General features: G+C 31.6%; 1 protein-coding gene across 1 annotated transcript; it reads left to right on the top strand.

Moving 5' to 3' along the window:
• Positions 1-1,694: 1,694 nt before the first annotated feature.
• Positions 1,695-6,216, top strand: LOC146528297 (uncharacterized). The gene is made up of 3 exons (XM_085203368.1): positions 1,695-1,881; positions 1,960-2,215; positions 5,099-6,216. The coding sequence occupies exons 1-3, from the start codon at positions 1,735-1,737 to the stop codon at positions 5,419-5,421; spliced, it is 726 nt and encodes a 241-aa protein (XP_085059494.1). The 5' UTR covers positions 1,695-1,734; the 3' UTR covers positions 5,422-6,216.
• The last annotated feature ends 6,931 nt before the right edge of the window (positions 6,217-13,147 follow it).

Below are 13,147 nucleotides of genomic sequence, written 5' to 3'. Positions count from 1 at the left end.
TATGTGACAGTCAGTCACATAATTTTTCTGCACAGTTGTCATAGTAAAATATAAATAACATATAACTAACCTTTAAATGTAATTTGGGAAATAAAATAAGCTTTTGAATATACCTACATGAGTATATGTACTAATCCCGAAGCGAGTATTCGCTTCTCTACTTTCCGCTACAATTGAGGCGTTACTTGCTTAGTGGCGGAATTTAACGCCGCACTCTATTTTTCAGAGCGAAGAAATAAAAATATTGCAGCTTTAAGTGGAAAACGTACCCACACACTTCGCTCCAATGACCTCATGTATTGTCGTGTTTATTTAAATATTGCTAAACGTTTTGCATCTTAGGTAAGGGATGTTTTGCATTATAAAGAAAGTGTCATAATGGAAGCGGAGTGCCTTAACACTAGGTTCCCAGGTACCCTCTGAGGCCTCTCCTATGTGGAGGACATAGGATAGAGTGAAGTTGAAAAATAAATAAATTTTATAGTATAATATATTATTTTTATATTAAACAACAGTAATTACCATAGGCATTTCTTATAAGGTTTAATTAGAGCAACATGTATAGCATGATTAGAAAGTGTTAATAAAAGGTTTCCTCGTTCTCGGTGATCATTGTTCCTTTTCGTGAGAAAGAAAAAAACAAACAATCTAATATGTTATTAAGATTAACATGCACTTTAAATATATTCAACCTCAACCTAAATTACGTTATTTTTTCCCATATTTATCAATTCTCCTTGTAAAAAGAAATGGATTGTGAGGGAATATATAAAAACTGTAGATTTTTAGGTATGTTGATAAAAGCGTATGAACTAAGTTCCTGGATTATTTCCAAGAGGCTCGGGTTCTAATCACTCTACGTTAAAAACTTAATACGTTTCTTAGTGTAATAATAATAATACATGATATATCAGGCCAGTCCTGTAAACGTGACAAGTTGTGGGTTCGGTTCCCTCTTGAAGAAATAAAGTAATTTTTTATTTTTCTGATTTCTATGTGTGAAGTTTAAAAAAGCAGCCAGAGGGAACTGAAGTGTAAACCGACGTTTCCACTCTTTTCGTCAAAATTAAACTTGATCATTTTTCTGGATAAGACTAAATTTCATAATCATAACAACAATTAACTTTCAACTTTGCTATAAAGGTACGAAAATAACACGGTAATATTTACTACTTAAATATAAACATTGCTAAATTACATAAAGTAAATTAATAACCAAAACAAATATTTATCATTGATGTTTGCAGTTTCTCTAAGCATAAATATTTTAATTAGCAACCATTTCACATTACTGCATACTCTATGACATATAAATAAGAAATTTATATAAACTTTCTACAAATTACGAATTTGTAAACGGATATTCCCTACATATTATCTTGTTGATATTTTTTTGCTGCCGATTAAAAATTTCAGGAAACAATGTCCATGGTTATTTTTGAGTATGTCTTTATAAATAAACAAATCTAAGTCAATGTCAATCTATTCAAAAAAATAATTTGGACCCTAAAATCATATTACTAAAATAATTGGCAAAAAAAAACAAATCATTAATTGATAACAAAATCCATGCACGTCCAATTTATTAGCATGAAACAATTCTGACGCACTAGTTTATGCGGCCTTTAAGTTCACTTTTGATGCGACTACTAGTGGTGGGGTGAGAGCCTTAAAACAGTCCGTCTATACAGCGTAGCACCACTTTGAGTTAGCTTAGCGCAAGGGTGAACAAACATGATGCGTGCCACATTTGTCCTATTTCTGGTGGCAGCCGCCCAGGGCATGCCCGCCCTGGAGAAAGACAACGACCCTGGGCTGGTGACCAGCGTCATAGGAGTAGTCAAGGAGTGCGCTGATGGAGATGTGTCCTTGTGCCTAAAGGTGTGTCCCGGAAGTGTCCTTTGTGATGTGACAGTGTTTTCTAAGTTCATTTGAACTCAATATTGCTTTTGGTTGCAGGAAAAAGCTCTGAAATATGTGGACAGCCTGTCGTCGGCGAGGGAGATGAGTATCACCGAGGGTGTCACCCTCCTGGGTACTGGTTCTCCCAGGTCTGCGAGAGCGTTCGAGCCCTTGGCTGATGAGCCCAAAGCTAGGGAGGCCCAGGTAGAGTCAAGGCTTGTGGACTCCGCTGCTGACTTCCTGGAGAATCACGTGATCCAGTTCCGTCTGCCATCATCAGCTGTAGAAGGCATGAAACGATCTCTCGAAGAAGGTAAGCCTAATTAAAAAATCACAAATCAATTCATTATTAATTATATTTGTTATACTTTTGATAATATTTATAAATTAATTGACAAATATATTTGCAAAACAAACAACTAATTTAAAAAGCTCAAACGCGAAACTAATTCATTATTCATGTAGCTAGTAACAAAACGATAAAAGCATGAATTGAACTCTACTTTCATTTTTTATCACGAAAGACTTACGCAATGTTATGAAATACAGAAAAAAGAATATATTAAAGTATATTATAACAAAAGAAAGTATTACAGCACGTAAAAGGTGCAAAAAAACTGAAGTGGGTCACCGCGAGACTAAATAAACGACTTAATTTACGGTTTACTTTATTTCAATGTTGAACAAATGGAGCAAAACAATGGTCGTGGTCAAGCGCGATGTAATTTTATTATAAATTTGTATACTTCCCTTTGAACTACACGGAGTATATATTAAATAATTAATAATATTAAATTTATAAAAGTTATTATTCAATACTTCACTATTATGTAATGCAAAACCAAAGCCAATTTGAGGAAAAAAAATAGGAAATTTTTCACATATTTTATTTCTGTATTATAAATAAATATGCCCTAGGATAATTGAAATATTGTGAAAATTAATACAAAAAGCCATAAATAGAGACCATTCTTAGAGTTCTATAAGTATATCAACGTCAAAATATTCCCTGATCAAATTCGCGCAAACGAGTCGCGTCGTACATAAATATGTCACTAGCAGGAAGCTTGCTGGCCACGAAGGCGGATTCTGCGCAAAAGAGTCGAAAATAAACTGAATAGTCGTTCATTTTGAAATATGATATAACAATATTAGATTCCAGAAAAAACAATCTTTAATTTTACGTAATAACACTATTATAGTAATCGTTGGATAGAGAAAGGTTATCAAGCTAAGGATCTCTAAAGTGCATTTGATGCTTCGTCACGATTTGAAGTTCAATGACAATGTAATTTGTAGATCAATTGTACTTTTACTTTTCTTTTGGTACACTTTGTTGTAGAGCTTTTGTTGTTTTATCGTTGACTTGAAAATTGGTAATAGAAGAACCATATTATGTGTTATTACGTAAATGTAGAGTAAAGATAGTCGAATTAATTTTCATTTCATGCATTATATTATTAATATTATTATTATATCGAAAATAACTAAAATACATTGATATTTAATAACAAAAAACCTCACAAAATAAATGTCGAGAAAATAAAATTAAAAAAAACTAAATTAGTAAATCTGAGCATATTTTATTAAAATTTCCTGCTTATATGGTTATATTAATTAGCTCCTTTCACTTTCACGTTCTGTAAAGTGATGCCTTTATTGCGTTGCGTAACATCCTTTAAATGTTGAAATGTACATTTTAAATTAAGTTTCAATATGTAAATTTTATAAGAGAAAACATAAGCAATATAATATTAAAACAAATTACTTCTAGCTTACATATACTTGCAAATACAATAATCATTACCATCCATATCTTAAGTAGAGTAGTACAAGCTTTTGATTTGTATGTATAAGATATGAAAGAAAAAATAAATACATACATAATATAAGAAACAGGTAGCAAATAGACAAGTGAAGTTAACATTGAACCCACTCATGTCTAGAGCTTGTTAGCAAGTGCTCTCATTCCACTTAGCGGTTTTTCAATGGCTCATTAGAAAACATGGAATACGCATTCAGCTCGGCTGGATGTGGTAAATCATGATTTTAAGGAAATATTTTTTAAATAAACTTTATCACTATTCATTAGTACAATATAGAGAAATATAACTTTTTTTTCTAATTCTACAGTAGAGAGTGGAGAGTAGTGCCCTATATGAAATAACTATCAAACAATTATTATTAACGCAACCGATAAATTGTCCCGTTTTATATATACATAAATCAATACAGTTATAGCACACGTATTATACTAAATAAGCGCAATTCCTTATAAAGAAGCATATTAATAAAATATTAAACGCCGTATCGCCCATTCATAGCGGAGACGGAATGCGTCCAGTATTTACATAGCAATCGCGCCACGTCCTTCTACGTGATCAACATTATATTCGCACTAGGCCATGAAAGTGGGTACATTCCTCCTACGGTCATTAGACATTTCCGCTCAAGTCCTTCAAGCTTTCATGAGCAAACCAGTTTTGTTGGCGAGTCATCGAGAAATCGACCCATAACAGGCCGCTCCCAACTCTTCTTTAAAGAAAGTTGATCTGCCACTACGATGTACAATTACGATACAGTTTGTGCAATTAAATCTTAGATTAATTGATTTTTTTATGTTTTTGTACATTTATTTGTAAATTTATACTTCTGTAGAAGAATTTGAGTCTTGTCTCGCAACATTAAAGGACATACCATTCTTATAATCAGAATCAACTAAATATAAGGTAATCTAATTACACAATCATTAATCATCACTGAAACAATTCATATATTTTGACATACCTACTAATAATTGATTATGAGATTTTATTGGATTAAAAATTATTTATAATAAATTTTGGCCTGCTGCTACTGTTCATCTTATAATACTTTATTGTTTGTGTTCGAATAAATAATTTTCTTTGAACTAAATTAAAAAATAAATTAACTTTGTAAATGGAATAAAGTTATGAGCAAAGTCATTTAATTGAATACGACAAATATTATTAGAAAAACAGTTATGCGAAAAACTGGTTGAAGGAATTTGGAATAGAATGTTGAATACACAAAAACCACTTTCGATTTAAGCAAGAAAGCTGTTAGAATGCGTAAACAATATTAAAAGCCGTATTTTAGTTGATATTTTTTATTAATATAAGAATTTTAATTTATTATAATAGAAATGAAAATTGACGCCCCATATTATTTACAGCTCGTGGCAAAAAGAAGAAGCTCAAGCAGCTCATCCCTCTGTTGGCCATCGCTAAACTTAAGATCATGGCTCTTATTCCTCTGTTCTTGGGTATCATTGCATTCGCTGCCGCCAAGGCTGTCCTCCTAGCCAAGATTTCACTCCTGGTCGCTGGTATCATTGCTCTGAAGAAGCTTCTTGCAAGCAAGCATCATGAAACAAGCTATGAAGTCGTTGCCCATCCTCACCATGAAGAACATTATGCCAGCAGTGGCCATGGATGGGGAAGATCAATCGACGAAGCACAAAATCTAGCCTACTCTGGCCATGCTAAATCTGATTAAGGAAAGGGTCTTTACAAGGCTCGATTTTATGACCCAAAGTATTCCTTAGATATACGAACGAAATGAAATTAAGCATGCGACTTATTTATTAGTAGGTGTAAGAATATTTATTGAATATTTATTGTACCCCTTTGTAAGGGATGGTAAAGTATTACCGTTGTTTTGTTTTCCCATAAAGTGTGTTCTGAATTTGTATGATCCCTCTCGTTGTACTATATTAGTATATTTTTCACACCCCTATACGGTATCCGTATTTGTGTACTTTGTTTTATACAAATATTTTATTATTTTCTTTGATATTTTTACTTAGTGTTGCTATTATGTGATTTAGTCCTAGTCCTGTCTTGTAAGTCCTTATAGTATATACTTATTTTCATGATGTTCTATATAATTACTGATACTATTCAATATTTCTTGTTCTTATTTTATTTTAATGTATAGTTGTTATGTATATATTGTAAATAATGTATATAAATATTTTTTATATTTAGATTTTCATTCAATATTTGCTGTATATTGTGCCTCATCTAATATATTATGTATGAATCATTTTATATACTCGTATCAAGTCATATAATCATTTTGTTTATTTTTTTCTTATTTTCATAATCATTTTAATTTAATATATTTTTTTTATGTATTATGTTTACGTACTTTTTTTTGTATGTTGGTATTCATCATATTTATTTATCATCACACTTATATTATATGTATGTATGTATATAATATGTAGAATTATATTTCCTATTTATAGTCTGACACATGACTCGTACAAATAAAGAACATTAAATATAATTATTGTTTTATTTGACAGTTTATTCATAAAAAATATTATGAATATTAATAAGACCGTTTCAAGTTTAATATGTGAAATAGTAGCAAAAATCAATTTTAGTATGCATATGACTAACTGATATTCGTTATTCCTCACGGACTGAACAGAAAGGATGCAACTACTTTATAAACCGTTGCGTCCCGTAAATGTTCCGTTAGAAAGTTTCTAGTTAATTATATTTTACTAAGTTATAATTGGTGACTTGCAATTCAATAATTATATTGAATATTTTATTAACGAAAATTATGGTTTATATGTTTCCTCTGGAAATTAGTTTTATAACTAAAATGAAATAAAGTATGTTGATTGATGAAAGTCGAATATAATTTTTATTTATTTTCTGTCAATTTCTCTTTTTCTTATTCAATGATGTTCGATTACATTTTCAAAATTGCGAATGAGTTGCTTAGTATGTGAAGCATTGTAAATTTTTATAAAATTACACTTCTTAATTAATGTTTTTTTACATAGGAGACAAAATATCTGAACACTATAATCTCTCCGTTCTCTTTGCTGTATGTGGGAAGTATGTAAATCTAATAAAATATAAACATATAAAGTTTATTTCATCTGAATTAACTCCAATATATAATATCTACAAATACATAATATTAATTAAGTATGCTTAAATATAAGCAGTATTAACCACACTCACAAGTGTCAATTAACTTTTGATTAACGATTTACGTACTTGTGTAGTATGTGAGATGCTAAAAGAAATTTCGTGTATGTAGTTAAGGAATCTAAGGCAGGCAGTGAATGGCAGAACTCAACGCCGCGTTTTGTCTTGTTACCAGAGCTGAGCATAAAAGATACAAGACGTCTACAAGGGGGAACAGAACCCACAACCTCGCTTTTACAATTTACAGCTGTAGATATATAAATATAGATTGTTATATAAATCTTATTAAAATTTAATTAAAATTCTGATTTATTCACTGGCTACGGACACGTTTCTTAAAAGTCTATATATATATATATACGCTCGAACTTTCACTTTCGCAATAAATTTACATTTACAGTGAGCTTTGTGATTCTGTATTCTAAACTTGTAGATTTAGACTCCACATATATCTTGGCTTTCGACTTCATTGTTTTAGAAATGGAAGTTGTTGACATTTATGAAATATATAGATTTATAAAATTATGAAATGTTCCTATTCTTTCAAGTTAGTCACAGTCGTATTCTACGATGCGACTTTTTTCGTGAAACGAACTTAATATGCCAAAATGCCAAATTTCGGCGTTCTACTACGTGAAGTTTTGGGTGTGTGTTGTCTGTCAGTCAGCATCGTTAGTGTACTAAAAACGCAAAAAACAGTTAAAGAAATCGCTTGTATTTCATATTTTTTATTTTCACGTTTTTTGCCACATGTGTAAGAGTAGTTAAAGTAACCTAGTGTCCAGATACTCTGTTTTCCAATTTTCTTCGAATACGATTCAAAAATCAATTGATATGATATGCGCGGCAGAACTTAGCATCACCCACCATTCACATTTCTCCGTTCTAGCATAACAAATATGCATATAAATATGGAGAAATGAGAACGATTTATTCCTCAAATAGAAGAATCGAACCCATAATCAAAACCGTTTTGAGCTACGCAGTCCTTCTAGGGCCTCGGTGGCATTAAAATTTTGATTAAATTAGCAACTATGTTCTTAATTACAAAAGAATACATCAAATATTTTTCAACTTCATCATCTATGGCAATGGAACATAATATCTATTATGTATTTTCTTTGCGACATCTAGTACCTACTAATTTCTAATAAATCTAATTTAATAATTATATATAGAAGAAATAGACGATACAATTACAATGTTTTTGCTGATAGAGACAGTTTATTACTAATTAAAACTGTAAAACAAACGGCGCCTAAGACTAATTGCTATTTCTACGAGCTCTCTTGTTTTATATCCATAGAGTTTTCCTCTTAATATAAAAAATATCATTTCAAGGAAGACTGACTTAAATATGTTAAAGGAAGATTATTTTATGAAAAAATGTAGGACAAGCTGGGAACTGTTGACCAATAAAAAATCTATTGAAATTATAGTAATGGCATATATATTTTTTTACTTCATACACAGCTCCTGTATCATTTATGAGGTATATATTAATACTTTTTTTAGTTTGTTTTATTATTCCGTACATAGGAGGGTAGCTAGAGGGAACTTGGAGTTAAAACACTTCCCTTACCCTCTTTCTGCTGGAATAGAGGCAGTGTGTGTTGAGTGGCGAAATTTAACGCCGTGCATTGCCTTGCAAAATATAGACATACATATTTTAAAATAATACGTTTAAATATATTACGAGTACATTGATGAATTAAATGTAACACATAAAAATTTTTTTAAAGCTTTTTTGACAATATATTGTGTATAAAGTGACATACAATTTACTATAGCCAATTCAGTATAAGTAATATCTCATGCAAACTCAGTATAATATCCAAATATTTACAATTTCCCAATAAATACAAATATTTTCTGTAGATTTTTTTTAAAACTTCACGCTTTGATTCTAATCTAAATATTAGGTTCATACTAGGCGAGGTAAGCTTGTGTTCAAATATTTCTTAGTTCAAACTATGTCGTAAGTATAGGTAAGTAATTGGAGTGGAAAATAGAGAACGGAGGGTTCGTTCTTTATTTTACAATCCGTTTGATACAATGTCTGTTGTATGAAAGAACACAATGCTTTGTTTTACCAGTTTAAACCACTGGTGTTTCGACTCTTCACGCATTATCCCGTTTATTACAGGGTAAGCAGTTTGCACTGATTAGCTTTGAACTTCTTGAAACTTAAATGATTATGTATTATACTGTAAATATGCTTTTAAGCAATGCCTCTAGAATTCAGCGGAAAATTAGGAAAGCAAGTGTCTTAATGGGAACGGAGTGTCTTAACACTAGGTTCCCTTAGCTTGTGCCTTGCTACGCTGCTGCTATATGCCGCAGTCCTCTGGGGATAGAAGCATTTAAATAGACACTGGCATTATCATAACCGTTATCGTCAAGTACTTGTAAGTTGCTATTGTATGACAACTACCTACCCATAGTAATTCTGCCATATAAATATATATAAGTTGGTCTGTATGTTCTTTGTGTTTTAATGATACTACATTTTAAATTTTTGTAACTATAAGTTTTAAATTTTTATAAATATATTTTGATTGGAATACAAATATTCGAAAACGGGCATTGATTGACTGATGGACAATGAAGGTTCTGTTTTTCGTTTTGAGGTACGGAACCCTAAAAATTATTCACCTAAACAAAAAGAATAATAAAAAACACAAACAAGCATCACCAGTATTCCAAACATGTATATTTAGAACAACCTGCCCCACGAGTCACGACACTTTCTTTGTTCGGTCACGACTGTACGCCCGTAACCGGAATTCGAAGCATCGACAAGATTTTGTCATACAAGCAATGACCTAATACCTGGGCCTGAGCCTGCACAAGATTATTCAATTTAACCTATGCTATGCTGGGCTATGAACAATCGCATCGGCATTTATATATGGCTTTCTAATTTTATGGTCGCGTTATAGAGACTTGTGGGTCAATGGATTTTTCACCTGCTGCTTGAGTTTGGATTGTAAAATGTGTTTAGTGACATTTTTGGGTATGTTGCTTATTAATTAATTTATATGATGAGGTTGTCTCAGGGTAAAACTAAGAAAAAGGGTTACTTATTTATCCCTGATGGGTATACCAAAAGCTAAAAGGGGACCGGCTTATAAAAAAGAGAAAAAAATATTAATAAGTAGATTTGTTTAACACGCAATGCCTTTAGAATTTCAGTGTCCTAACACTAGGTTCCAAGTTTCCAAGGTACCCTGCTATGTGCGGGATACAGCGTGAAGCTAAAAAAAACACCGTGTTTCCCTATTCTCGTAAATGGAGTAAACCACTTCTTTATTCTAACTGTAGCCCTAAGGGAAACTTAGTACGTTCTGTAAATGATTCATTTGTGAAAATCACTTGGATATTCCAATGACGACCATTCAAGACGAATCCTTTGAAGCATCTTCCGATTTACTACTTTTGTTTCGACTGCACTTAAGTTTCAACCTTAGTTAGTAAATTTAAAATTTAATTTCCTTTATCATTGAAACTTTGAATATGCATAACACACTCTCACCGAAAGAGCGACATTATTTAACAAGTATCGATATATGCAAGCTGTGTTTTGACTTAGATATGTGTAAGAGATTGCGTTATACAATTAAATTGGGCCATTGTGGAAGGACTTTAAACGAGACGGTTGTGGATTCAATTCCTAGTCGGGGAATGAGTTATCTATTATTCTCATTTTCTCCGTGTAGTGTTTCGAAAAATGAAAAATTAATAATATTTGTCTTAGGCGTAGAGTGTGAGACTTCGAATAAATGCCACAAGTCCGGGTTTCTATTTTCATTCAGAAAATTTTGAGCGATGATTGAAATTTAGAGTAATATAGAAAAAATATCATAGAGGCAGTTGTGCCACAGCTGAACAGACTGTGGGAACAATTCCCAGTAACGAAGAATGAACTAATTTCATTTCGATTCTCTAATAACCAGACAAGGCTTTGCGTTTAGTTCCTACACTAAACATCCAAAATCTCATGACTTTGCCACGCGACACTCAGTCCCTCAAGAACTCTGCGTAAAGTGGAGGGAACGGAATATCTGAACACTAGATTCCCAAGTACTTTCTGAAAAAACAAACATATTTGAAACTTACTAAAAGCTCATGTAAACTTTGTCACACAATTCAAAAGTTAGAATACCAAAAAAGAATACAAGATTAAACCTTATGCCATACGAAATAAAATAAATAATACAAAAACAGCATATTCAAAGAAAGCCGTGAATAATTGTTGTCATTGTATTTGTAAACAAAGCTTTCATTAATCCCTCAATATCAATACGTATTGTTATAGGTTAATCTTTGTGTGAAAGACACTGTATTAGATAAAAATTGGCGGCACTTTCTCCATTTTTAGATTTTGTATTATATTGTCAACTTATTTAAAAATCTGCTAGCTTTTCTACATAAAAATTAACCTTAATCAGCATTTTGAAGATAAAACACTAAGCAAATAAAAATGGCATATTTAATAATCTCTAATAAGGAAGTTTAATATTCCCCGATAACTTTAAAAAAATCTAAGTTCTTTAGAAAATAATTGACATCTAAACATTTTAATAAAAATATATAATATACTTCTGCAACTTATTTTTTATGGTATTAAAGAGGTAAAGTGAAAAACATGTTCCGTTTTTTCCTTTTCTGTAAAATACCCCTTGTATTTTAAGAAACTCTCTTTTAGTGATCTTCTCCTCTCTTTTCCGTACCTACATGCCAAATACCAAATTTGAAAGCCCAGATACTTCGTCTGTACGTCAGTCACTCAGTAACTAAAGAGTTATATTTATGTCGATTCTAATAGGATAATTAACATCGCATTTTCTATATAAATTTGCTTCTAAAAATAAAAATATTATAATTTTAATATTAAATTGTAAGACAAAGCCAAGTCACGGTACGAGCACAGCACAAGTAAATGCACATATAAAAAAAGTAAAAGCTTCATAAATAAACATAGAATATAATAATTATAAATAAGATAACGCTTACACGGCCATCCGTTTGAACAAAGAGAGATGTTAAGTGAAAACAAAAGTTACCTACGCTTGGTTAAAGCCAACTCGTGAAATGTATACTGGCGACTAATTTATCTTTTTCCTAAATAAATAAATCATTAAATAATAAAAATCAAATAAAATTTTAGTATTTGATACATCTCTATATATAAAATATATATAAAAAATTTCAATTATTGAATGACTGATGGACAACACAGTTGGGAATACCTGGGAAATTTTATTATAAACATAGGTTCTTTGGAAAGTGTGCACTAAGACGATTTCTCAAAATATATACGGTAACAGGATAAAAATAACTTTACGTTTCATAGTTCAAACGAACAGACCTGTAGGCAGTTGCGAGTACCTGCAAACATGACCGTTGTGGTTCGTATTTCATTATATTCATTTCCATACTCTGGGAACACGACAAAGCACGGCACTAACATCTGCAACTCAATACGCGAAGTCCACAAAATTGAACAAACAGTAGAGAACAAAGTGTCTGGACACTAGATTCCCTCTGTTTATCAGGTTAGGCAGAGGGAATCTAATGTCTTATGCGGGATACAGCGTGAAGGTAAACAAATAATTCTAAAAGAAATACATTCAAATATAATAAAACTAAATAATCGTAAGTCTGCACTGCCCTCTGATGGTCAAGAAGGCAAAAATTACATAATTGGGCAGTTTGGATTCATGTTCTATACGGCATCGTACACACACTCACACTCACACTACGAGCACACTTTCGCTAACTACGCTCTGCCTCCAAATAGTCTCATAACTCCATACAAAATTACACTTGCATACAAAACACCAAATAAATAGCTTATATTGCCAATTTATTAATGCCTTTGGAAAGTCATAAATGTAATTCCGTAATATTAGAAATTTGTCGAATTAATATTAAATATATGTATGAAAGTTTTGAATTGATGCTTTAAATAATGTATACGTTATTTAACTGTTCAATTTTATAATTAGTTATTGTTATTGTTGTTTTATATTTTTAAAGAGGGTTTCTACACTAGTAGTCGCCCGCAATTTTGTTTCCGTGGAGTTTGAGATGTACAATGAAGAATCACATTTATTCCCGTTTCCGTAGAAATTTCGAAGAGTTTTACGAATATAGCCTCGCCAGTTTATGTTTCTCCGCCTAAAAGAGAAGTTGGGAATCTAGGATGAAGGCACTCTCCTCTCATTAAGACACTTCCGCCGGATTCCAGAGAAAATCAAATCCGC

This window comes from Heliconius melpomene, chromosome 19 (assembly GCF_056956725.1).
Source record: "Heliconius melpomene rosina isolate 202511_hmr_F chromosome 19, ASM5695672v1, whole genome shotgun sequence".
NCBI classification, from domain to species: domain Eukaryota; kingdom Metazoa; phylum Arthropoda; class Insecta; order Lepidoptera; family Nymphalidae; genus Heliconius; species Heliconius melpomene.
The sequence above is the reverse complement of the archived record's forward strand: the minus strand, read 5'-3'. Positions and strand labels throughout refer to the sequence as shown.

Bases quoted from the DNA above. Each gene is read 5' to 3' on its own strand.
- LOC146528297 (XM_085203368.1), top strand. From the start codon at position 1,735: ATGATGCGTGCCACATTTGTCCTATTTCTGGTGGCAGCCGCCCAGGGC. The intron at 1,882-1,959 runs GTGTGTCCCGGA...TTTTGGTTGCAG, and splicing joins ATGTGTCCTTGTGCCTAAAG to GAAAAAGCTCTGAAATATGT. The intron at 2,216-5,098 runs GTAAGCCTAATT...TATTATTTACAG, and splicing joins GAAACGATCTCTCGAAGAAG to CTCGTGGCAAAAAGAAGAAG.